Source organism: Symphalangus syndactylus, chromosome 4 (genome assembly GCF_028878055.3).
Source record: "Symphalangus syndactylus isolate Jambi chromosome 4, NHGRI_mSymSyn1-v2.1_pri, whole genome shotgun sequence".
NCBI lineage: Eukaryota > Metazoa > Chordata > Mammalia > Primates > Hylobatidae > Symphalangus > Symphalangus syndactylus.
Window position 1 is genome coordinate 86,177,420 of NC_072426.2, and position 27,112 is coordinate 86,204,531.

The 27,112-nt window shown below is 41.9% G+C and overlaps 2 protein-coding genes across 7 annotated transcripts in view; one reads left to right on the plus strand and one right to left on the minus strand.

The window, feature by feature from the left end:
• Positions 1–27,112, plus strand: part of LOC129480896 (shieldin complex subunit 2) — a 146,513-nt gene that overhangs the window by 15,584 nt on the left and 103,817 nt on the right. The gene's annotated exons all lie outside the window — the stretch shown is intronic.
• Positions 2,218–27,112, minus strand: part of LOC129480898 (glutamate dehydrogenase 1, mitochondrial) — a 42,317-nt gene continuing 17,422 nt past the window's right edge. For both annotated transcript variants that reach the window (XM_055275442.2, XM_055275443.2), the window contains exons 4-13: positions 26,226–26,289; positions 19,423–19,517; positions 14,358–14,537; positions 12,619–12,756; positions 12,393–12,530; positions 11,873–11,953; positions 10,863–10,986; positions 9,382–9,473; positions 5,068–5,130; positions 2,218–3,609 (exon numbers count right to left, since the gene is read on the minus strand). In XM_055275442.2, coding sequence (XP_055131417.1) covers positions 3,490–3,609; positions 5,068–5,130; positions 9,382–9,473; positions 10,863–10,986; positions 11,873–11,953; positions 12,393–12,530; positions 12,619–12,756; positions 14,358–14,537; positions 19,423–19,517; positions 26,226–26,289 — 1,095 coding nt within the window. In that variant the 3' untranslated portion in view covers positions 2,218–3,489. The remainder of the gene's footprint in view (positions 3,610–5,067; positions 5,131–9,381; positions 9,474–10,862; positions 10,987–11,872; positions 11,954–12,392; positions 12,531–12,618; positions 12,757–14,357; positions 14,538–19,422; positions 19,518–26,225; positions 26,290–27,112) is intronic.

A 27,112-nucleotide genomic window follows, 5' to 3' on the forward strand; every position in this document is an offset into this window, starting at 1 on the left:
GGGAAAGCCTGTCAGGGATGTTTAGTGAATATGGAATTTACTTGCTTGTGAGTTAACATGCCAGGCTTGAGACGGAGTCTCGCTCTGTGGCCCAGATTGGAGTGCAGCGGCGCGATCTGGGCTCACTGCAAGCTCCGCCTCCTAGGTTCATGCCATTCTCCTGCATCAGCCTCCCAAGTAGCTGGGACTACAAGCGCTTGCCACCATGCCCGAGTAATTTTTTTGTATTTTTAGTAGAGATGGAGTTTCACTGTGTTAGCCAGGATGGTCTCCATCTCCTGACCTTGTGATCTGCCTGCCTGGGCGTCCCAAAGTGCTGAGATTACAGGCGTGAGCCTCCGCTCTCAGCCATGCCAAGCTTTTTTTAAAAAGTGAATCAGCTCTTTGGCTAGTCATGAAGTTAAAAAAAAAAGGAAAAGAGAAAAAATATAGAAAAAGGAATGACCAATCCTACTAGTTAGGGTGCCAAAAGCACTGAAAATTCATGCCTTTACTTCTCATCTCCTTAATCAGGGAAATTAGAATACACTCTGGTGTAGAGGCTCATAAAGCAACAGTTAAGTCTTCTTCAGGTGCTATATAAGTCATCTATGGCTATTTCAGAACCAAGTAACTTCAGTATCATGTGTGAGTTTTAAAAATAATTGAAAATAGGTCGGACACAGTGGCTCACGCCTATAATCCCAGCACTTTGGGAGGCCAAGGTGGGTGGATCATGAGGTCAGGAGTTTGAGACCAGCCTGGCCAATATGGTGAAACTCCATCTCTAATAAAAATACGAGAAAATTAGCTGGGCGTGCTGGCACGCATCTGTAGTCCCAGCTGCTCGGACGGCTAAGGCAGCAGAATTGCTTGAACCCAGGGGGCGGAGGTTACAGTGAGCCGAGATCGTGCTACTGCACTCCAGCCTCAGGGACAGAGCGAGACTCCATCTCAAAAAAAAAAAGAAAATTTCTGTCAAGGTAAAAAGAGTAATTGACCAGATTTTTAAAAACTAAAACCTTCAGGAGCCAAAATTACTGACACTAATGCTCTCATCTTTATATAGCTAGCACAGGTAATTTAGTTTTCTAATATTACTATCAACAATACTCCTCAACATTAATCTTTAAAAAATTACTATTGGCCAGGCATGGTGGCTCATGCCTGTAATCCTAGTACTTTGGGAGGCCAAGGTGGGAAGATAAGTTGAGCCCAAGAGTGTGAGATCGGCCTGGCAACATAGGGAGACCTCGTGTCTACAAAAAATAAAAACAATTAGCCAGGTGTCCTACCCATACCTGTGGTCCTAGCTACTCAGGAGGCTGAGGCAGAGTAACTGCTTGATCCCAGGAGGTAAGAGGATGCAGTGAGCCGTGACTGCACCACCGCACTCCAGCCTGGGTGACAGAGCAAGACACTGTCTCGAAAAACAAAAACTAACCCCCCAGCAAAAAAAAAAAAATCAATATTTCCAATATATAGTCAAAGGCCACTAAGACTTATCCCACATTCACATGACTTGAATCTGCTGCCCCACCATTATTCTAACATTCTGGAACTGGTTTTTGTATCACTTTCCCCCTTACACATTTTAGTAGCCCACCTAGAGTGCAGATAGACACCACCATGCTGGGGAAGGGCTTGCTATGCCCATATACTGGGGGCCTGTTTATCTGACTGACCCGATGCCAGGAGCATGCAGAGGCAGAACTGTGACATACAGACAAAGACCAAATGAAAGTCAGCCTTCACACTGGCAGTTAAGTAACTGGTGGAATCAAGTCTAGAATTCAGTTCTGATTACAGTTAGTATTCTCTCTTCAATAGTTGTTACATTCTATAGCTAAATTATTCCACATAAAATCCCCTTCAGTGAAAAACGGCACTAAAAGTTACCTCAGTATCAGCTTTAAACATTAGAGCCTCTTCCTCAAGAACAGCTGTTGATATTATTTAATAAAATACAAAATAATTCGAGAATAAAGACTATGCTTTCAGGGATCATTTCTACAGTTCGTTACTAGGGAAGTTTCTCAGAATGTGTAGAGCACCAAACAAACAAACAAACAAACAAACAAACACCAGAATTCAAGAATAAAATCTGGGCAGCTCACAATAAAGTGGAAGGAATGTTATATAAGTGGTCACTATAAACATTTCAGAAATCCAATTGCAGTATTATAGCTCATGAAAAGAGAAACTACCACATATAAAAACACAGAAAAGAAACGTAAGTTTTGGAAAACGTAGACTTTTAATAACTGCTTTTATCACCAGGTTAAGCCATGCAGTTACAAAGTAGTTAGAAATTTCTGAAGGGTGTTAGAGTTAAAAAAAAAAAAAAAAAAAAGCTGATTCTTACACATATATTATCTAGCACTTCATGGGGACACTACTGTTCAAAAGGCCCTGGCTGGATAACTCCCAAATGAAATACTCAACCCAAGGATGTTTTCAGCCCACTGTTAGTGAAGCTGGGTGCAGAATGCAAAGCCTCTAAAAGGAGAGGATACAAAGTCAGGTGAGTAGGGGCCATTGGCAACGCTCAGAGCCAGCCAGACTCCAAACAGGGAGCCCAAGTGGTTTTTTTCTGGGACACTCTACTTGAATTATTGTTTAATTAGTCAACCATAGATCTTCAAAAGAGAACAATTAGTTAACATGATAAAAAGTTACTGCATTCTTTGGACTGTGTCATAATTATAGTAGGCAAATTCTGACAGTTTTAACGAAAATAGCCTCCACTATTTTGCAGGTATGAAGATAACTTAATTATCCACAGGGCTTTTAATGTCTGCTGGACAACAATACATGAATGATAAGCTATAAATGACATTGTTTTATGATATAAAAATACTAGTTTTTTTCATTTATTATTTCTATAGGCATTCACTGTTTGAGTCAAGGTTAGGCTTGTTAAGTGATTAAAGGCAATTTTATTACAGCAGCATGTACTTATTCTATTCTAAAAGAATAAAATTCATAAACAGAAACAGCTTTTATATTTGTTTGCAACCTGCAAAATTGAGTTATTTTGCTGATATAAAATACTAAGAACTCACTTGAGGACCATGCCACCTTCTGAAAAGGCCACACACCTACTTCTTAAATGTGTTAAAGTTACAGCGTGTCCCAGACTCATCCAGAGCAAAATAAGAAAGCAACTGACTGCTCTTGACTGTCCCTTCCCCAGCACTCGCACTGATTGTGTTGGGAAAAGCCACAGAGTAAGGCTGCACAGCCAGATAGAGGAGGCTTTTTATCTAAAGGCAAAATACCAAAATGGCTCTCTGGTGTAGGTGATTTCTACTTTCACACTCAGCTTGTACATGATCCCCTAACCTTAATTTCTTTCTCAACAGGCTGATTTGGATTGACTTGTTGAGAATGGTATCCATTATTAATGAGTCAGGAGAGAAAGGGATTTCTGTGGTTACATGTAAACTTGTGATAGGTCTGCAGAAGTTACACGTGAAGAGGATAGTGAGGAAGTCGGCCATGATCCATCTATGTGAAGGTCACACCAGCTTCATTGTACACTTTGAAGACTTTCTCAATGGCATTGACATAGGCAGCTGTTCTCAGGTCCAATCCCAGGTTATATTTCATGGCTGTGCGCATAATTTGCTGAAATGAAAGAGAAAATGCAGTGAAAATGATCCTGACTCAAGTGGCCAGGCCATAAACACACAAGGCCCAGACAGGCCTGGTCCAAGTTACCCTCTCATTGTTTCAAGGCAGGACTTGGGCAGCCAAAGACAAACTACTCTAGCAGCAGAACCTCTAGGCAGGAGGGCCTAATTCTCTGGACTTAACAATGGGGTGGCTGGGTGCAGTGGCTCATGCCTGTAATCCCAGCACTTTGGGAGGCTGACATAGGCAGATCACTTGAGGTCAGCAGTTCAAGACTGGACTTGCCAACATGGTGAAACTCTGTCTCTACTAAAAATACAAAAATTAGGCAGGGGTGCGGTGGCTCACACCTGTAATCCCAGCACTTTGGGAGGCTGCGGCGGGTGGATCACTTGAGGTCAGAAGTTCGAGACCAGCCTGACCAATATGGTGAAACCCCATCTCTATTAAAAATACAAAAAATTAACCGGGTGTAGGGGTGGGCACCTGTAATCCCAGCTACTCGGAAGACTGAGGAAGGAGGATCGCTTGAACCCAGGAGGCGGTGGGTGTAGTGAGCAGAGATTGCACTCCAGCTGGGCGACAGAGCGAGACTCCATCTCAAAAAACTAAACAAAACGAAAACAAAATCAAAAATTAGTTGGGCATCATGGCTCACGCCCGTAATCCCAGCTACTCGGGAGGCTAAGGGACAAGAACTGCTTGAACTTGGGAGATGGAGGTTACAGTGAGCTGAAAGTGCGCCACTGCACTCTAGCCTGGGCAACAGGGCGAAACTCTGTCTCAAAAAAAAACAAAAAAAAGAAGGGAGTGATGAAAATGTTCTAGAATTATAAAGTGGTGATAGCTCAAATATATAATAAAGGATGCCAAATTTAATACTTTGAAAGGATGAATTTATACCACATACACCCTATCTCGATCAAAAATTAACAAGAAAAACAACAGCCCTAAGAAGCAACACCTTCTTCATCAATACCTGCTTATGCTATTTCATCATAAATCCAAGCAGATAGAATCTGAACCCAAGAAGAAATTAGGAAAACTGGACTCAAACTGTGGTTGAGGCCTTAAAGCAGGGATCAAGCAGTCAAAATAACTTTTGCTTATACCAAATTCTATAGTAAGGTAGCCTCCTGTAGCTATAACATAGTGGCGCACTGAGCTACAATCCAATTTGGCTAACTACTCCATACTGGGCTAGCTACCAACATCATTACCTCCTAAATCAGCCTTATTATTTCTTTCCAAAGCCTCAAAAACATATTTGAAGACTCTAAAAAATTGCTCATCATCTGAGACTGAAAAGGCATGTGTTTTGCTACACACAAATGAGGACCATTGAACAGACTGCTGTTTTCTATCAGCACATACAGTCTGGCGGCTGAGATAGCATGGTTGAGTTGCACTTCATGTGACTAGCTGGAAGGCAAACAGCATCTGCACACATACCCTGGCGGAACGCTCCATTGTGTATGCCAAGCCAGAGTGCACGATGTCTTTCTCAGATGCACCCTATTAGGGAAAAGAACACAAGTTTAACAAAACCACAAAGACCTGTTTTGTGTCCCTGTATAAGATGACAAAGGATTCTCAAGTCAATATACAACCAGACAGAATTTTTTGTCTTTTAGCTAAGATATGTCATTTCTGTACAGTATCATACAGTATCTTGATACATTGAAGCAGTTGCTTGTTGACCACAATTTATTTTTATTATATTTGACAGCAAACAAATACTCATAAGATTATAGTACAACAAAGAAGACAGTTTTTGGACCTAGAGACATGAGAGCATGGAGTGAGATGAGCACCCTCCACTCATGGAGATGCAGATGCACTGAGCAATGTGTTACGCTGTTCATGCCATGGTGCGTTCACCTCAGCTCCCCAGAGAACAGGGACACCACACAGAACACAGAAAGGAATCTGATTAAACCCCATAGCGGCTTTGGGGTAGAATTCCGCCTATGTATTCAGTAGTGCCAGCAACTTTTAAAGCTGTATAGATCTTAGCAGCTTTTTAATTTTACTGATGAGGAAACTAAGGACCAGAGAAGCTGGCCATGGTTACAGATAGCTATTTTTAGAGCTGGGATATGACCCAGGGCCTCCACCATCAAGTCAGCTTCTCTCTTTCCTAATTTGTTTCTTGAAATGCTTTCTCGAAAATTAAGGACAATTAACTCACTACCACTCTTAAGGTGACATACAGAGCTACAAAACACATATGCCCGATAAAAACTTAAAATGGGTCACTGATATAGTTTGGACACTTATTGAGTACATACTCTTCCAGGTACTAGGGCACACTAGAGAATAAAATCAACATTCTGTTCTCAAAGACTTTATATGCTAGTGGAAAGACAGTGTATATACATGGACTTCAAACCACGAGGCTAAGTGGATCACTGAAGTTTTCAATCTAGATAGAGAAGTGGTTTGGAGATGCAGGCCTTCCAATGTTAGGAGAGTGGAGAGTTGAAGAGATACCAGCAAGAGGCAATTGAGAAGAAACGTTTAGTGAGGTAGGAAGAAAACCAGGAGAATGTGGTATCCTGGAAACTAAGCAAAGAAAATGTTTCAAGGTGGGAGTGTCAATTGTGACAAGAACTACTGACAGGTCAAGCAAGATGAGGACTGAAAAATAGCTATTGGATTTGGCAATGCTGGTGTCACTGGCTGTCTTGACAAGAATAGTCTTGGTGGAGCAGGTTCAAGTAAAGAAGAATTGGAGGCTGAGTATATACAACTCTTCCAAGGAGGTTTGCTCTACAGGAAACAAATGGCAATACTGGAAGGGGAAGTGGGATTAAGATTTATACATTTTTTAAAACAGCATTTGGTAAGCTGAGGGGAATGACTCAGAGGAGGGAAACTGCTGATGTAGGAGAGAGGCGCAGACTTGCTAGAGAGGTGTATCTGAAGAAAAACCATCCAATGCCCACAACAAGAACTGGACCTAAGAAATGAAAGCACAAAGAACTGATCTATTCAAAGAGAAATGACACAGGACTGGGTACAGGTACCAGGAGCTGGGTAGATGTGGAAGCTCCCAGGCTGTGTCAGTTTTATCTGTGAACAGATAGCAGGTCATGAGCTGGAGTGCAGGGCAGTGAGGAGAAAATATGACGTAATCACTAAGGAGACGGGGAGAATGAATAGAACACGGAAAAAATAGTATGACTGCTGGGCAGCTCTGAGCGCCTACTTGAGGTTAGCGGTCAGGGTGTGAACTGCCAGCAGGGCCTCCTACAGGGTAGAGGCATGGAAGAGACTGCTGGGATTTAATTAGGGCTTAGGTGTTAACAAGGGAGTATGATGAAGGAAACAAGACCGGGGAGTGGCAGTAATGATGGAGCATGGAATTTAAGTTAGATAAGGAGGGAAGTGAGGGCACTGGGGGGATAAAGGAGAGTGGAAACATGGCAGGGTCAATGATGTGGGTCCTGATAGTGCCAAACAGGGGCAGGGGGAAACTAGAGGGAGAGAGCTTGAGAAAACTTTTATTTTTTTAACTGACAAGGCATATGCTGGGCAGTGGTGTGACCAAAGGGACGGGTGAACAGTCCTCTGGCAGCGGCAATAGCAGCGCAAGCCCTTCTGATGCACTGCTAGCCACTTGGGATGGATGTTATGTATGAAACAGTGGCACACAGGAGACTTTCAGAGAGAGCCACAGAACTGCAGTGACACTTAAGCAGGGAGGGGATCAGTGTATTCCAGATACAAGGACCAGAACAAAGACATCACTCTAGGAAAAAGGAAGGTTTACTGAGGGGAACGGTTAGTACCTAGAATGGGTAAAGCATTTTTTCTTTCTTTACAACAAAACCTTTAACTTTTTCCCGTGTTGCAATATAGTCTCAGAACTGTTTTCCATCACTCAATATTTCATAAGAAGATACATTGACGGCCGGGCGCGGTAGCTCATGCCTGTAATCCCAGCACTTTGGGAGGGTGAGGCGGGTGGATCACAAGGTCAGGGGTTCGAGATCAGCCTATCAACAAGATGAAACCCTGTCTGTACTAAAAATACAAAAAAATTAGCTGGGCGTGGTGACGGGTGCCTGTAATCCCAGCTACTCAGGAGGCTGAGGCAGGAGAATTGCTTGAACCTGGGAGGCAGAGGTTGCAGTGAGCCGAGATCGCGCCACTGCACTCCAGCCTGGGTGACAGAGCAAGACTGTCTCGAAAAAAAAAAAAAAAAAAAAAAAGATATATTGTAACTTACCCATTGTAATATATTCTTAAACTATGAGTGAATATTTCCTAGGATGTATTATAAGATATGTCAGCCATTTCCCTGCTCCAGAACTTTAAATAAAACCAAATTTAAAAATTGTCTACACCATTTCTTTTCTTTTCTTTTTTTTTTTTGAGATGGAGTTTCACTCTTGTTGCCCAGGCTGGAGTGCAGCGGCACGATCTTGGCTCACTGCAACCTCTGCCTCCTGGATTCAAGCGATTCTCCTGCCTCAGCCTCCCGAGTAGCTGGGACTACAGGCATGTGCCACCAGGCCTGGCTAATTTTTTGTATTTTTAGTAGAGACGGAGTTTCGCCATGTTGGCCAGGCTGGTCTCGAACTCCTGACCTCAGGTGATCCACCTGCCTTGGCCTCCCAAAATGCTGGGATTACAGGCATGAGCCACCGCACCTGGCCTAAAGATAGTTTCAATAACATCATCGTGCATGGAGTGGTTCCTCCTCTTTTGAATTATTTTCTTAGGATAAATTCCCAGAGGGGAGATTATCATAGCACCAAAGGGCAGGAACACTTTAATAACTTCACATTTTCCAAAGAGCTGCCCCAATCTGCACTGTCACTAGAATAAAGGTACAACTGTTTCACCACATACATGGTGAACGTAAGATCCATCAATTGTTTTTGTTAATACATTAAAAAAAAAACACCCTTTTTAAATTTGTATTTCTTTAACAATGAGGTTAAATTTTTCCCCCAGGCTTATGTGTTATGGACTTTTGTTTTTCCTGTCTTCTATCATTTACTGGTAAAGAAGTTTCCCTCCATCCCTCCTTTCTTTTTTTTTTTTGGAGGGGGGCGGGTAGTGGCGGCAGGAACGGAGTATCTCTCTGTTGCGGGAACGGAGTATCTCTCTGTTGCTCAGGCTAGAGTGCAGTGGTGCAATCTCGGCTAACTGCAACCTCCACCTCCCGGGTTCAAATGATTCACCTGCCTCAGCCTCCCAAGTAGCTGGGACTACAGGTGCGCAGCACCACGCCTGGCTAACTTTTGTATTTTTAGTACAGATAGGGTCACCATGTTGGCCAGGATGGCGTCGATGACTTGACTTCGTGATCCACCTGCCTCGACCTCCCAAAGTGCTGGGATTACAGGTGTGTGCCACCATGCCTGGCTTCTTGCTTTCTTTATTTTTGTAGAGACGGGGACTGGCTATGTTCCCCAGGTTGGTCTCAAACTCTTGGACTCCCAAATAGTTCAATCTAATGCTTACTATTTCTCCGAAGCTTAAAATAATTAAAATACATAATAGTCCTTCACTATTAAGACATGTGCGTGAAAAATACCAAATTTATTTATTTTATATTTGTTAGTAGTCACTAGGATTCTTACTCCAGTTTTAGAATGTAATGAAAAGGGAAGGTACAAAACACACGTCACGCACTTACTGTCAAGCTAATTACAAAGACTACGTCGCAAATGAAATCCATCTAACCAGCTCTGTCTGAAGGAAAGAGCAGGGAGCATGTGTGAAGTACAACTGTGGGGTCACCACACTCACCGATATCCTGTCTTGGAACTCTGCCGTGGGTACAATAGGAATAGTTCCACCATGCTTTCCAAATTTTCTTTCTAAACTCTCTTGAACAGACACTATAAAAAAAACCAACAGATCAAGATATTGCTAACAGAAAAAAAAAAAAAAAGAATCAAAAGTAGTCCCAAACTATAACTGTAACCCAAAAACTTATACAGTGTTTTTTTTTTTGTTTTTTTTTTTTGAGACGGAGTCTTGGTCTGTCACCCAGGCTGGAGTGCACAGGCGTGATCTTGGCTCACTGCAAGCTCTGCCTCCCGGGTTCACGCCATTCTCCTGCCTCAGCCTCGCAGTAGCTGGGACTACAGGGGCACGCCACCACGCCCAGCTAATTTTTTGTATTTTTAGTGGAGACGGGGTTTCACTGTGTTAGCCCAGGATGGTCTCCACTTCCTGACCTCGTGATCTGCCTGCTTTGGCCTCCCAAAGTGCTGGGATTACAGGGGTGAGCCACTGCGCCCGGCCTTATACAGAGTTTTAATGACATAAATGGGTTAATCATTTAAAACTCAGTCAAGAAGGAATAAAACACATTGCCAATTTCCTATATAAATGTGAATTTAGGTCACTGCTCTGTTTCCATAACACCCATTACCAGGGTTTTTCCTTGGCTCTATTAAAAAGAAAATGCTGGGGGAAAAAGAAAAGGAAATAGATAGAACACTTCACCCAGATTCTCACAGTGGGCTGAGTACAGAAGCTCAGTAGGAGGTCTTGGTCTTATTTCAGCTTGATGGGAAATTCTACTCTTAAATGTGGAGCTTACTCTAGTCAAAGAAAAACAAGTATTCTCATCAGGAGTCTCAAAAAGAATTCTTGACACTAGATAGGCCTTTACTAAGAGCAACCAGAGACAGAAATTAGTATCGACAGTGGGGTTTTAAAATCACACTTAAAAAAATATTATTGGCTGGGCGCGGTGGCTCACGCCTGTAATCCCAGCACTTTGGGAGGCTGAGGCAGGCGGATCATGAGGTCAGGAGCTCAAGGCTATCCTGGCCAACATGGTGAAACCCCGTCTCTACTAAAAATACAAAAATTAGCCGGGTGTGGTGGTGAGTGCCTGTAGCCCCAGCTACTTGGGAGGGTGAGGCAGGAGAATTGCTTGAACCTGAGGTGGAGGCTGCAGTAAGCCGAGTTTGTGCCACTGCACTCCAGCCTGGGCGACAGAGTGAGACTTCCTCTCAAAAAAAGAAAAAAAAATGTAGATTATATTCTGTGAACATTATATCACAGAATAAAAATCTGGATATAAGTACATGGGAGAGTTAATATCCAGAAGGACATTGTGCATTTTTGGTCTAAGTTTCATGAGACAAAATATTATTTTCTTTTCTGAGACTCAATTCTTTCCCAAAGGGATCAGTTCTCACAAGTGGACCTTTTTATAGCCTTTTAGCTGGCTCAAAAGATTAGTTTTGGCAAACAAGATTATCGATACTCACTGAGCAAGTGGTAGTTAGAATCCCTTTCATATTTGAAGGTCAAACGGCCATAGCTGACATGATTTAGATTCTTTAGCCACTCAAAGTAAGATACTGTCACTCCTCCAGCATTCAAGTAGAGATCCTATACACAAAAATAAGACACCAAAGAAATTAGAAGATGATCGTTTTTGGAAAAGCTTAAAATGAGCCTAAGACCTTAATTTCAATACCAAGGTAGACTGAACTTCAAATATCGCAAATATATTTTAGCTAATATCAGGAATTTCACACTTAATTAATACTCCTCCTCACCCCACCCAATTCCATCTAAGGCTTTTTCTATTTAGGAAAAAAAAAATCATTTTTTGGCTTATTAATCAAGGAAAGTCAATAATCTTTGGTTAGAGCCTCTTCTCTACCAGAAGTTCTCAGACTAAATGGCTTGCCCACCAACCAATTGGACTGGACTGTCCACAGGGCCTCTCAGAAGACAGGATTCTTTCTCCTATTACCTAAGGGTAGCCCATTTCAGTTACATTAAATGTCTTAAGTGCTTTCAGCAAAGAGCGTTCTTTAAAATGCATCCCAAGCCCACACTAATTTCCAGTAACTTTTTGGTGTAGACTCATGCTTACCTGCTAAAAAACCTGAGCACGTGTTCCTCATATTAGTTTTCTGAGTAAAGCCGGAAGGGGCACTTGAAATGCATAAGGTTAGGAATCATATAGAAAATCTTAGAGCTTAAGTTAGAATAGTGTTTCTAACATAGTACACATTTATATAACCAGACTCTTAGAAGGCTAAAGACATTCGGTAAAGAGCCTGAAATTGGAATAAATGTTTAGATCAAAGTGAAAAGTAACAGGCTTAGAATTAACCATGCTTCTACTATATTTTCTGAAAAGTGAAATAAAGATGAATTCACTAGAGCTTGGGAGACTAATAATTCCTCTCTTCCTCCAAATTCCTTGCAAAAGACAATTATGATCCTAAGTACATATAAAGCCTAATAAATACAGATGACTTACTGGAATAACCATAATGTTTCTCTCTAGGAAGATCTTGTCAGCTTCTGGAGTTGTTGGCCCATTGGCACCTTCAGCAATGATCTGCAAGAGAGTCAGGAACATAGAGATGCCAACAACACCGTCAAATCCCCTCCACTGAGGGCAAGAGATGTGCATATATGAACAGGGGGCTGTGGGGAGAAGCACAGTTTCAGTTAAAGTTAAATAGAGGTTATTTTGCTCTGCAAAGTGTATAAAACTACCTTTCACTTTTCTATTTATCTAGGTTTTTTTTTTTTTTTTTTTTTAACAGGAGTGTCAGGCGGATCCATTTGTTTTGGTAATGGTTGCACAACTCTGTGCCAGTAGCTAAAAGCCATTAAATTATGTACCTTAAATGGGGGAACTGTATGGTATGTGCAGTATGTGCCAATAAAGCTGCTAAAAAGAAAGAGAAAACTCAATCAGACTCTTCTACGATCCCCCTAATGTCATTCACATTGATAATGTTGGTTCCGGTTTCTATAATGTTGTCAGTCACCTTGGCTTTGACTCTGGGTGCGTTGGATTTGGTCAACTGCTTCTCACTGGCAGCTGGGATCAGTATGTCACAGTCGGCCTCCAAGATGCTTCCTTCATAGGGCTTTGCCTTGGGGAAGCCCAGAATGGACCCATGTTGCTGCCATTGATTGAAAATCACAATTAATAGCTGCACCAGAGTTTAAATGTTTATATTTAGTGTCTATGCCATAAAAATGTATTAATACCAATTTGAAGTCTTCCAGTTCCTTTGGGTCAATACCATCTGGATTCCATATACTCCCATCAGACTCACCAACAGCAATACATTTAGCACCAAAACGATGTAAATATCTCATAGAGTGTAGGCCCACATTACCAAATCCCTGTGAAGAACAATTACCCATAACACAAAAATTAAAGTCCTGGTATAGACAGCAAGAGTCATATTTTGACCAATGTAAATCCACATTCTGTTCATTTAGAAGTAACTCTCAAAATTCTTTTGCCAAAAGAAACAATGTACTAACTGGTTTCTCTTCAACAATAAAATTCTCTGTTTAAGAATGTGATGACCGGGCATGGTGGCTCACGTTTGTAATCCCAGCACTTTGGGAGGCTGAGACGGGTGGATCACTTGAGGTCAGGAATTCGAGACCAGCCGTGGCCAACGTGGTGAAACGCCGTCTCTACTAAAAATACAAAAATTAGGCGTGGTGGTCTGTGCCTGTAATCCCAGCTACTTGGGAGAATGAGGTAGGAGAATCACTTGAACCTGGGAGGTGGAGGTTGCAGTGAGCCAAGATTGCACTCCCGCCTGGGCGATAGGGTGAGACTCCATCTCAATCAATCAATCAATCAATCAATCAATGGCAGTGGCGGTAAGTACACCACCAGGTCCTCAGTCCTTGATGATCAGATGTCCTATGTTGTGAAAAGGGATGTCACTAATTTGGAGAAATACAATTTTTTTTTGAGACCGAGTCTCATTCTCTCACACAGGCTAGAGTGCAATAGCACAATCTCGACTCACTGCAGCCTCTGCCTCCTGGGTTCAAGTGAGTCTCCTGCCTTAGTCTCCCGAGTAGTTGGGATTACAGGTGCCGCCATCATGCCCGGCTAATTTTTCTTTTTTTTTGAGACGGAGTCTGGCTCTGTCACCCAGGCTGGGGTGCAGTGGCGCGATCTCGGCTCACTGCAAGCTCCACCTCCCAGGTTCAAGCGATTCTCCTGCCTCAGCCTCCCGAGTAGCTGGGACTATAGGCGTGTACCACCACACCCGGCTAATTTTCCTATTTTTAGCAGAGACGGGGTTTCACCATATTGGCCAGGATGGTCTTGATCTCTTGACCTCGTGATCTGCCCGCCTCAGCCTCCCAAAGTGCTAGGATTACAGGCGTGAGCCACTGTGCCTGGCTTAATTTTTCTGCTTTTAATAGAGACAGGGTTTCACCATGTTGGCCAGGCTGGTCTCGAACCCCTGGCCTCAAGTGATCCACCTGCCTTGGCCTCCCAAAGTGCTGGGAATACAGGCATGAGCCACTGTGCCCAGCCACCACTTCTATTTTAAAGTAATCTCAACTTAATTAAGATTCTCCTAAGTAAAATACATGTTAACACATCAAACAAATTTGGGTCAATGTGTAAACCTTTCTGTATACTTACAAAACTTAGAAAATTATGTTAAGAGACTTGCCCTTCTAGATATAATTTCAAGTTGGAATACTAACCAGTATTTTGGTTGAATTTGGTGATAGTTTGGTTGAAGTTGGTAATAGTTTCACATGTACTTGAGAGATCTTAAATCAGTTCTAGTTACATGAATCATACCAAGGTTCAAAAAACAAAAGATCTATTACTCTGAAAACCACCACTCTAAAATTTAAGAGATTTGAGATAACTTAATTTTTAAATTACAATTCTAAAAACATTGAAAACTTTACTTAATGTCTATCAGTTATTAAGGAAACTTTTTTTTTGTTTTTACCTGAACAACAAATGTTTTATCTCCAAACCCTGGTGTCATTCCTAAAATGCTCATGTAAGAAGCTTCATTGATGAAGTTTTCAATCCCATGGAAGACACCACGGCCAGTAGCAGAGATGCGTCCATGGATTCCCCCTTGGCTGATGGGTTTACCAGTAACACAGGCATGTGCATTAATATCCTGTAAGAGGGGGTAATTGAAAGAATGAAATGTCAAGTCCAATTTCTCTGTTGAAGGAACATAATGAATTAAAGTCAAAGCACATTCTCACTTAATTAAAAATATGCTCATTAGGAGTGTGTGTGTGAATGTATTTAAGGTACACTTTTACCAAGAGAGACAAGACTCACTTTTTCAGCTTTCTGTTCCTAGAAAATACAATAAAATAGACTATATATATATATATTTTTTTTTCTTTTTTTTGAGATGGAGTTTCACTCTTGTTGCTCAGGCTGGAGTGCAATGGTGCGATCTTGGCTCACCGCAACCTCTGCCTCCTGGGTTCAAGTGATTCTCCTGCCTCAGCCTCCTGAGTAGCTGGGATTGCAGGCATGTGCCACCACGCCCAGCTAATTTTGTGTTTGTAGTAGAGATGGGGTTTCTCCATGTTGGTCAGGCTGGTCTCGAACTCCTGACCTCAAGTGATCTGCCTGCCTCGGCCTCCCAAAGTGCTGGAATTACAGGCGTGAGCCACCACACCCGGCAAAGTAGACCATATTTTCTGACAGAAAACAAGACTGTAGGGATTGAACATCAAGTAAGTACAAATAACATCACAAAAGTGGAGCTAGCTCAGCCTAAAGCTATCATTCCTTCAACAAGTATTTAAGCACTACTAAATCAAGGTACATACGCATCCCATTACGAGTGTCTTAAAATCTACTATAAGACTTGAGCATGTCACCAAAACAGAGCCTGAGACATGAAGAGGCTTTACAATTGTCTTGGATGGGAAGACTCAATGCTGTATTCTGCCACTTTTTAAAAAGGAAGTTTTTAATATAACTTGATACTTAATATAACATGACATTCAAGTTCATCTAAGAGTAGACTAACAAAGTATTTAATGAAGTATTTTTAAAAAGGTATGTGTGGGTGAGAGTCCTGTGCTTCTGTGTGAGCAGAGTATCTTTGGTAGCAGTGGTTAGGTCTGCAAAGTGGAGATGGGGGTTAGCAGTCTTCACCACCCATCTTTCTGTCCTCTTTCAGTTGAAGATGTGCATATATTCTTGTTCAGAAACAGGTGTAATTAGAAAAAAGAAGAATTGGGCTAAGTAGGGCTTCCCTTCCAAGACATCAACTATACTATAAACATGGCCACGAGAACACTGCAGAGTAAACTCATCAGTGGAGCAGGAGAAACTAGAGACAGTCTTATTTTGTATAGGCAATCAATATAAAATGAAAATCCACATAAAATTTTAAGTCAGTGGCAAAAGTATAAAATACTCAATAAACTTGTTGAAGCAATTTGCTTTCCATGTAAACAAAATAAATACCTTACTTCACACCAAACCCCTAACTCCCAACATATCCTTAACGTTCCAGCTGGCTGAATTAAAAAGTGATCTGTTCTTTATTGTTTAAATATTTTTACACAGAGAACTTAGAATTATATTATTTGTGTAATTACCAACAAAAAGGATGAAAGCAAGGAAGAAAAACGCAGTCTAGTAAAGTGATTTATAGAATTAGTAGTTTTCCCACAGTTTGCTTTCATGAATAATTAACACTTATGAATACAGAAATGCAAACCGAGTGCCAAATGCTTTTAAACAGTGAGAATGCAAATGCAGGGGCTGAAGGAAATACTGTCTGGGGTCAGGCCTGGCGCCAACTGCCAGGCTCCCCAGCATACGTAATGGTCCTGAAAGCCGAGAGAAGAATACATTCTCCCACCTACACTGCACTTCTAGGTGAGGCTAGGACAAAGAGGGCAGCATGTTCCAGTTCTCATCTAAAAATGAGTAACAAAAACAATTGCGTCCTTCCCTTAGGCCTTGATTTTAGATTTCTTATCACTCAAAGAAGAAAAACTGTTCACCAGTATAGTTCAAGCGGCAGTGCTTCACCTGAGTCCAGCCTGGTCAACATGGTGAAACACCATCTCTACTAAAAATTCACAAAAATTAGCCGGGCGTGGTGGCAGGCACATGTAATCCCAGCTACTTGGGAGGCTGAGGCAGGAGAATTACTTGAACCTTGAACCCAGGAGGCGGAGGTTGTGGTGACCCGAGATCGTGTGACAGAGTGAGACTCCGTCTCAAAAAAAAAAAAAAAAAAAAGAGACCACACCCAGAGCTCATTGCTAAATGAGCTCCTGATCTCAGGTGATCCACCTGCTTCCGCCTCCCAAAGTGCTGGGATTACAGGCGTGAGCCACCATGCCCAGCTAGTCTCTTGTTCTTTTTAAGCAAGCCACTACATTGAATAGTGCAAACCAGTGGGCAATATGTTATGTGTAGCTCATTCTCAGTACTAACAGCAAGAGAAAGTCTTGTGAAGCACGGCCCCTTGAACTATACTGGTGAACAGTTTTCCTTCTTTAAGTGATAAGAAATCTAAAATCAAGGGCTAAGGGAAGAATGCATAAAAAGGTGACAGGTGGAAAACTGTCCTTTTTGGGAAGGGCAGTTGAAACCACAATTATTTGAAGGGTCTATATCGTTCCTGTTTTATTTCAGGGGGTTGTATAATTTACCTGATGTAATACCTATAGATATTTATTTTCTGGTACTTACTAAGGGCTACGTACAGTTCTAAGTGCATTAGATTATTATTCATCTAATGCTCATGAGAGTCTCACAAAGTAGGTACTATTATTACTCTCATTTTGCATAGGAGGAAATGGAGGCACAGAGACTCCCAGGTCACAGCACTGATGGGTGAAGGTGCCAGGGTTGGACTTCAGGTGGTCTGCCCATGTTCCCAGCCACGGCATGACATCACTTCAGGAAATGTCCCCATTTCCACATTCTTCCTCTTCTCCAAGGCCCATCTTTTCACTATGAAAAGAACTCCCGAGGCCTTTATTCCCTCGGGGGACTTCACTACCTCTACCAGCCTGCATCTCTTCAGCATTGTCTATCTCTTGCACTGGTGAATCTGTGTCTTACAGCCAATAAACATGCCAAAAGACAATAAAAACCTTTTTCTTTGGGTAACAGCCACTTTTCAAGCTGTCTTCTTTCTGCTTCTCTCCAGTGCGATTTATCTTAGTTGGAGGCTATACTTCATGCCCTGCTTCCCTCTCCTTATCCCCTTGCAGTCCGGGCCCCTGTAGTAGTCTCCTGCCCTCAAGTCTTCAAATGCACACTTAGCTGTGTCACACCTGCTTGAAACCAGCTCTTTGCTGGTTTCCCTCTGTTTTCAGGACAAAGACCAAAGTTCTCATGGTCATCTACCAAGCAGTAACCTGGCCTGACCCTTTTTTCTACTGGCCTTTCTTATCCCACCTTTCTCTTTCTCAACTCTGGCCACAGTAGTCAGTCGTTAGCCTCCCAAGTTCACCCAGCTTCTGAACTTCAGAACCTTCCCTCAGGTACTTCCTTCTGTTCCAAACACTTGCCACTATCCCTCCCCTAGTCCACGTCCACACACCCGTCTGAGTGCAGACCAGAAGGTTTTATCTCCTAGGAGGCTTTTTCTGACCTTACCTTGAAAGGATTTAAAGGACTGGATGGGCCTGTGATTCTTTTTCATAGCTTCAAAACAACTTCTAGCAATTTATCCCAATTGTAGTGAACACATTGCTTACACATGGCCCTGCATGTAGTAGGCATAAATGTATTTTTTGACTCAATTTCTCTTCTTACTCCTCAAATGTTTCATTTTTTAAGGTTGCACCCCTTCCAGGGACAGGAGTTATGTTTCCTCTCATGTTCAGTTCTGTGGTACTACCTCTGCTCAGTCCCCAGACTCAGGTTCTCCCGGTTCTCTGTGACTCAGCCTGGTCCCTTTCCTTAATTCCACATATATCCAATCCAGTTTTGCCGAGTCTCTCTGTCACGTGCCTCACGTGCCAATGCTCTTCTCCTGGTCCTCTGGCTCCTGGGCTTGGTGGAAAGGCACTGACACCACAGGAGGTTCTCTCCTGGCGCCAGCACAGCTGGACATTGCTGCCAGCCTATTCTTCCCCAGGAAGGATCAGCAAAATTTCTCCACTGACTACCATGTAAAACACAAACACTGGGGCTTGGTGTTTTTGTCCTGGTTCATTTACCTCTTCATTCTTACTTTCTTTTGTTTTGAGACAGGGTCTCACTCTATTGCCCAGGCTGGAGCGCCATGGTGCAACCACGGCTCACTGCAGCCTCAACTTCCTGGGCTCAGGCGTGCCTCCCAGGTAGCTGGGATTATAGGTGTATACCACCATGCTTGGCTAATTTTTGTATTTTTTGGAAAGACAGGGTTTCCCCATGTTGTCCAGGCTGGTCTCGAACTCCTGGGCTCAGGTGATCCACTTGCCTTGGCCACCCAAAGGGCTGGGATTATGGGAATGAGCCACTGCATCCAGCCTTCACTCTTACTTTCTATTACCTTTATAAATATGTCTTACCTTCAGACAATCTGAACTCTGTTGTTTCTCTTCCTCTTATCCTGCAAATCTCTAAATGTTCATATTCTACCCATTTTCAAGGTCTAGCCCAAATATCTCCTCTAGAAAGTCTTATTTCAGAATTCATAATCTCCACTGTTGTATTACATTATTTCCATACCTTATCTGCTTATGCGCCTTAGTTCCTCCTTAAATGGAAGCCCTCTGAGGGAAAAATCAGAATTGAATGCTTCTTGATGTATGTTCTAGTGTCTTAGCATAGTGGGCTGCCCTGGTCAGTAAGTGTCCTGTTCCAGTGACAAGCATAGGGTAGCATATAAGTAAAGCTCAATCCGTGTTCATTACGATTTAAGAATAGACAAGTAGACATAAAATAATATGCACATCAAGATTATGATTGAATGAGAGAAAAATCCAGCGATTCTCAACTTTTGATATAATCAGTCAAACTGTTAATTCTTGTAGAGAGCAAATGCAGAAGCCTTGGGGCTTCCAGTGGGTACTCACATAGTGCCCTATGGTGCTGGCATAGGTATCAGCGATCCAGGACATCTCCCGCTCACCTGTGCTCATGTCTGGAGCAGGCACATCAATGCCAGGACCTGCGGGGGCACAGGGAAAGAATAGTGCATCAGTTTTTAAGAAAAATTCTTCTCGAACACAAAGATCCATGCAAGTCTCTGCAATAACCAAGTTACCATGGCTAGAAAACTTTAGATCTCATTTAGGTAGCTAATCAAAGTCCTAGAAATATTCATTAAATGTTTCACTATAAAACGCAGACACATACAACATTACATAATAATTTATCTCTCTGGCATTTACTTGCTATATGTTTGGAAGTTAGCTATGCACAACAGATATAAGCCACTCCATAGGATTTCTGATTGTGTGACCACAGGCTAATCAGTTTAGCCTCTCTTGACCTCATTTCACTAACATGCAATTAGAGATAACAGTACCATTGTGTTCTATATAAGCAGGATTATTATGGTTACGGAGTTGACATCTATGACATGGCAGAGTAACATGCTGCTTAGTGGGGGTATAAGCCCTCCTTATCAAGTAGAGAAAAAGGGGAGAAGATCATATTGCTAAAGCAATTGTGTTAAGCCCCATATTATTTTTACTTGTGGAAGAATGTGGCTGTGACCTATTATTCGACACTCAGCACATATAAGGTTTTAGGCCTTAGCTTTCAGTTCCTCAGATCATAGGAAATTAAAGTTTTAGGCTAACAAATTAGCTTACAGGCAATAACAGGAATCACTGACTGCACTACTACTGACAGCTACAGTAAGATCTCTGATAAAAACATGTTAAGTGATGCTCACTCAAATCTGTAAAGGTGCAGAAATACTCCTCTCAAACACAGTAAAAATAAAAACAACCTAATTATCTTGTATGCCAATTAAATGAAATATGGTATACCTATGCAAAGTACTAAACAGCCATTAAAAAGGATAACTTACATCCATGTAAATTACCTGGAATTATCATGAACATACATATGGAAAAAGGCAGGTTTCATACAGCATGTATAACATGTTCCCACTTACAATTTTTTTCTCTTCCCCTTTCTCTCTTCCCCTCATATATATATTGTTTATAACTTTCTATATTATTTCAACTGTAAAATACAAACTCATTTTTACAAAACGAAAAACACAACTTAAAAAATGGTTAAACTATTAGGCTGAGCACAGTGGCTCACACCTGTAATCCCAGCACCTTGGGAGGCTGAGGAGGGCAGATCACGAGGCCAGGAGTTCGAGACCAGCCTGACCAACATGGTGAAACCCTGTCTTTACTAAAAATACAAAAACTAGCCGGCATGGTGGCACATGTCTGTAATTCCAGCTACTCGGGAGGCTGAGCCAGGAGAATTGCTTGAATGGAGGAGGTGGGGGTTGCAGTGAGCCAAGATCGCACCAGTGCAGTCTAGCCTGGGTGACAGATTAAGACTCTGTCTCAAAAAAAAAAAAAAAAAAAAGTTAAACTATTAAACTATTATGTCTTCCCCATAAAATAATTAAAGGTCTTTCTAAGGGCTGTACCCAATTATTACTATAAATTTTACTTTTTAGTCAACAGAATCAGTATATTGTAATGTTTTCCTATAACTCAGGGGCCCAAGGCCTAAATAATAAACTTTTTTGAACAAGCTGTGATGTAATGGATACAGGGCCGGTATAAGACAACTCTGAAATGGTCAAGGATCGCTTTTTACACCCTGACCCTCTCCACTTCCCACCTAATCTGTAACTCTATGTCTTAGCACCCTTTCCCTTAGTCACCTTAAAACTCTCATGAAGTCAACGACAACAACAACAACAACAACAACAAAATCTCGTGAAGTCTAACCCCACACAGCACTTGGAAAGACTAATGCCATATTCTAGCCTCATCCACTGACAAAAGGGCTCTCTGGTGCTCTCCAGCTCCTATTTGCTCACTTTCCATTCCTTTAGTGACATACCTCTCTGCTGGAGGTCAGTACAACTTGTTTAACCACTTCTTTTCTCCCAATATACAAATGACAAATTGGTCCTGAATCTTTCTAGAGGTATCTACAAAAGTATTATGCTTGCTTTAGGATTAAATAAGCTTGTTACCTCAAACAACAATTCCAACTAGGCTGGGGCAGTGGCTTATGCCTGTAATCCCAGCACTTTGGGAGGCCGAGGCAGGAAGATGGCTTGAGCCCAGGAATTTGAGACAAGCCTGGGCAACATAGTGAGATCCTGTCTTGATTAAACAATACATTTAAAAAACAAAAAACTGGCTGGGCGCAGTGGTTCACACCTGTAATCCCAGCACTTTGGGAGGCCGAGGTGGGCTGATAACGAGGTCAAGATAGAGAGACCATCCTGGCCAACGTGGTGAAACCCCGTCTCTACTAAAAATACAAAAATTAGCTGGGGGTGGAGGCGCGTGCCCATAGTCCCAGCTACTTGGGAGGCTGAGGCAGGAGAATTGCTTGAACCAGGGAGGCAGACGTTGCAGCGAGCTGAGATCACACCACAGAGCTCTAGCCTGGTGACAGAGCAAGACTCTGTCTCAAAATCAAAAAAACAAAAAACAATTCCAACTGGAGAAGGGCTCTGGCAAGTGGCAAGTCTGAAACACATGGTTTGTAAATCAGAAACACGTAATGATAAAATCCTTCTCAAAAACAGTCTATACATGCTAAACGTGAAATAGCTTCTGCCATCCAAAACAAAATCACAAGGTATTAATTATTAGGCTTATGAGTTTTCTACTCCATACAAAACTAATGTATAGGGATGCACAGATTACAAGTAGTTCCTGAGGCTGGGTGCGGTGGCTCACACCTGTGATCTCAGCACTTTGGGAGGCCAAGGCGGGTGGATCACCAGGTCAGGAGATGGAGACCATCCTGGCTAACACAGTGAAACCCTGTCTCTACTAAAAATACAAAAAATTAGCCGGGCGTGGTGGCGGGCGCCTGTAGTCCCAGCTTCTTGGGAGGCTGAGGCAGGAGAATGGCATGAACCTGGGAGGCGGAGCTTGCAGTCAGCCGCAATCGTGCCACTGCACTCCAGCCTGGGTGACACAGCAAGACTCCATCTCAAAAACAAAAACAAAAACAAAAAACAAGTAGTTCCTGAATAACAGATATATTCTTTTTGTTTTTTTAAAATTTTTATTTTTTGAGATGGAGTTACACTCTTGTTGCCCAGGCTGGAGTACAATGGCATGATCTCGGCTCAGTGCAACCTCTGCCTTCCAGGTTCTAGCAATTCTCCTGCCTCAGCCTCCTGAGTAGCTGGGATTACAGGTACCCGCCTGGCTAATTTTTTTTTTATTTTTAGTAGAGACGGGGTTTTACCATGTTGGCCAGGCTGGTCTCGAACTCCTGACCTCAGGTGATCCACCCGCCTCAGCCTCCCAAAGTGCTGGGATTACAGGCATAAGCCACCACGCGCGGCCTAACAGGTAAATTCTTATATAGAGAACAGGTATGAGGCAGAAGTTAATCTTTTTTAAAAAAGCAACTTTTCGGCCGGGCACGGTGGCTCACGCTTGTAATCCAGCACTTTGGGAGGCCGAGGCGGGCGGATCACGAGGTCAGGAGATCGAGACCACGGTGAAACCCCGTCTCTACTAAAAATACAAAAAATTAGCGGGGCGTGATGGTGGGGCGTCTGTCGTCCTAGCTACTTGCAGAGGCTGAGGCAGGAGAATGGCGTGAACCCGGGAGGCGGAGCTTGCCGTGAGCTGAGATTGCGCCACTGCACTCCAGCCTGGGCCACAGAGCGAGACTCCATCTCAAAAAAAAAAAAAAAAAAAAAGCAACTTTTCTAATAGCATGTGACTATAGAGTAGGAGATGAAAGGGTAATTTTGGTACACAGAGATACAAGGGGATGAGAAGGGTGGAGACATCAGGGTCCTGCAGAACTTTACATAGGTGATATTTACACTCACACAAGAGAATGAACATTGACCTTTCAAAAGCTTTTCCAAAAGCAGAAGAGGAAAGAACACTCCTCAACTCATTCCATGAGGCTAGAATTGTCCTGATACAAAGATTAGACAAAGACATCATAAGAAAACTATAGACCAATGTCACTTACAATAGCATTAAAAGGAATAAAATATTTAGTTGCAAGACTTCTGCGTAAGACTTCTAGACTTCTACAGTGAGAACTACAAAACATCATTGAAAGAAATCAAGAGACCTAAATAAATGGAAAGACATCTCATATTCAGCATTGGAAGGCTTAATATGGTTAAGATGGCAATACTGCTCAGGTGCAGTGGCTCATGCCTATAATCCCAGAATTTGGGGAAGCTGAGGTGGGAAGATTGCTTGAGCTCAGGAGTTTGAGACCAGTCTGGGATACGTGACGAGACCTTCTCTCTACAGAATATTGAAAAATTAGCTAGGCACAGTTGCGCACCCCTGTGGTTCTAGCTACTTGGGAGGGTGGGGTGAGAGGATTGCTTGAGCCCAGGAGGTCAAGGTTGCAGTGACTGCTGCCTGGTACTCCAGCCTGGGTGAAAGGGCAAAACCTTTTTGGGGAAGGTGGGGAATATGGCAATACTCCACAAATTAGTGTACAGATTCAATGCAATTCCTATCAAAATCCCAGCCTCTTTTTTTCTTTTGTTTTGCAGAAATTTACAAGCTGATGCTAAACACACATGTGACAGGATCAGGGTTCAGGCTCAGGTCTGAGCCTCAATCTGACACTGTCTGTGGAATGGGAAGTCAGGAAATAACAGATAAATAACATCAAATTTGAAGGTTTGCCGAGGAGTGAGAGAAAAAACTCCCTTTGCCTACCTCCTAGGCTTCAAAGATGTCTGGGCCAAGATGTCAATTTAGCTGCATCCTGGGTCAATGAGGCTTTTGCACATTAAGCAAATAAATCAAATTACTAGAGTTTAAGATGTGTTTTCTTTCAGTATTCCAATGAATCACTTTTTGACCTTTGGAATTATTAGGTACTTGTCAAGACTGATAAAATTAAGCTGGAGATATTGCAGATATGGGCGATAAATATGACTGAATAAAGTCTGAAACCATTTAAGACTATAAAATGTGTTTGAGATTTAGGCGAAGAGGAAAGACCTTTTAAAAATTATGAAGGGTATTAACAGGCTGAACATGACTTCAATTCACCGTATCTCAGAATCAGTAGGCACTCCTATAAAAGTGAGTGAGATAGTTAACTCATGTTAACAGGCTCCGTGTAATGATGCACAAGTTCACAGTAGTGCTGGGTATGCGGCACGTCAAAGGCCCAAATGCCTTTTATTATGAAAGATAGGCCAAATCTAGTCAAGTTTTAGAGTTACCTAGACTTAGTTTATATTTCTATATTAGGTTATTTCATGACATTTATTTCATGACTTTTTTTTCCTAAAAATGAATCTGAATAGCTTTATTTCTTTTCTCTTTCTTCTTGAGATGTGGTCTCGTTTTGTCACTCAGGCCAGAGTGTGGCAGGCCAGAATGTAGTGGCAAAATCACAGCTCACTGCAGCCTCAACCTCCCAGGCTTAAGGGATCCTCCCATCTTAGTAGTTGGGACCACAGGCATGCACCATCACGCTTGGATGTCTTCATTTTTTGTAGAAATGGGGTCTTGCTATATTGCCCAGGGTAGTCTCAAACTTCCAGGCTCAAGTGATCCTCCCACCTCAGCCTCCAAAAATGCTGGGATTACAAGCCCCAGCCACCATGCCCAGCCTTTATAGTTTAATTTCATAGGAACTTGTGGGGGAAATGCTAAGAAAGGAAAGTAGAGAAAAATACACTTTATTTCCTATTTAAGTAGACCTTATTTTGTTTAACTATACTGATATTGATAGGGCAAGTATTCTATTAAGTAACAATTAACATTCTTTTTTTTTTTGAGACGGAGTCTTGCTCTGTTGCCCAGGCTGGGGTGTAGTGGTGTGATCTTGGCTCACTGCAAGCTCCGCCTCCCGGGTTCATGCCATTCTCCTGCCTCAGCCTCCTGAGTAGCTGGGACTACAGGTGCCCGTGACCACGCCCGGCTAATTTTTTGTGTTTTTAGTAGAGATGGGGTTCCTACTAAACCCCATTAGCCAGAATGGTCTCGATCTCCTGACCTCGTGATCCGCCTGCCTCGGCCTCTCAAAGTGCTGGGATTACAGGCGTGAGCCACCACGCCTGGCAGTAACTATTAACATTCTATTAACTATACTGATAGGGCAACCATTCTATTAAGTAATTATGTATATTCTATTCTAACAAATTAGAAGCCTTCTACACAAAAAAATATATAGGTTTAAACTGCTTGAAAATTAAAGGGTACATGACAAATACTTACATATCATAGAAAAGAATATTCGGATTGCGCACAAAGAACATATAAACACAGATAATAGTAAGATACAAAACCATCAAGCAAACGAAGACTAGTATCTTCAGAAATGTTGTATGTCTGGCAAAAGCTCCTATAACAAATAGTAGGAGGCTGGGCACAGTGGCTCATGTCTGTAATACCAGCACTTTGGGAGTCCGAGATGGGTGGATTACCTGATGTCAGGAGTTCAAGCCCAGCCCGACCAACATGGCAAGACCCCATCTCTAGTAAAAATACAAAAATCAGCTGGGTGTGGTGACACATGCCTGTAATCTCAGCTACTTGGGAGGCTGAAACAAGAGAATTGCTTGAACCCAGGAGGCGGACGAGATCACACCACTGCACTCTAGTCTGGGCAACAGAGTGAGACTCCATCTCAAAAAAAAAAAAAAATTTTTTTTTAGATGTTCCCACTTTATACCAAAAACTATTGTGGCTACACATACCAATAAAGCCCTTCTTTGCTAGCTCCATGGTGAACCTCCTTGTGATCTTTTCCAATTCATTATCCTGTAAAATAAGAAAACAACAACAAAAAAAGAAAAAATTGATATAAAAATCGCTTGAGATTATAGCTAGTATCTTATTTTCTATTTATACTACATTTTCATATGTCTTCTCATGTAATCCTTAGAACAACTCATAAAGTAGGCATTGCCATTTTAAAGGTGAGAAAATAAGGGATCAAAAGAGTAGGTTATAAAAACAAGATAGTAGAACTAGGGCTCAAATTCCCATCCTATTAATTCCCTACTGAAAAACATACTAAATCTTAATTAACATTAATTTAAATATAATTAAATTCCATTTAAATGGTGAATTTTAAAGAGAATAAAAATCATCCATTTATGTTTGTATATAGACAATTTAGTATTATGTAAAGCATGGTGACAATCAGTTTGAATTAACTTGGAACTGACTGGATAAAAAGTAAGGTTTTTATAGTCTTAGTTAATATATTTGTTACTAGAATGAGATCCTGACATAAAAACTTCAGATCACAGTAATACTTTTTTCTTTTTGAAACAGTCTTGCTCTGTTACCCAGGCTGGAGTGCAGCGGTGAAATCTTGGCCAATCTCTGCCTCCTGGGTTCAAGCAATTCTCATGCCTGAGCCTCCCAGGTAGCTGGGATCACAGGTGTGCACCACTACGCCTGGCTAATCAGATCACAGTAGTTCTTAAATATGGGTATAAGTGTCTAACAATATGAAGATATTAATTACCTTTTAACTAAGTAAGAAAATAATAAAACAAAAAGCAAAAAAGTAAAACCAAAAGACTCATAAAAACAAAACCAAACAAAACAGAAAATGATAAAGGATATAGATATT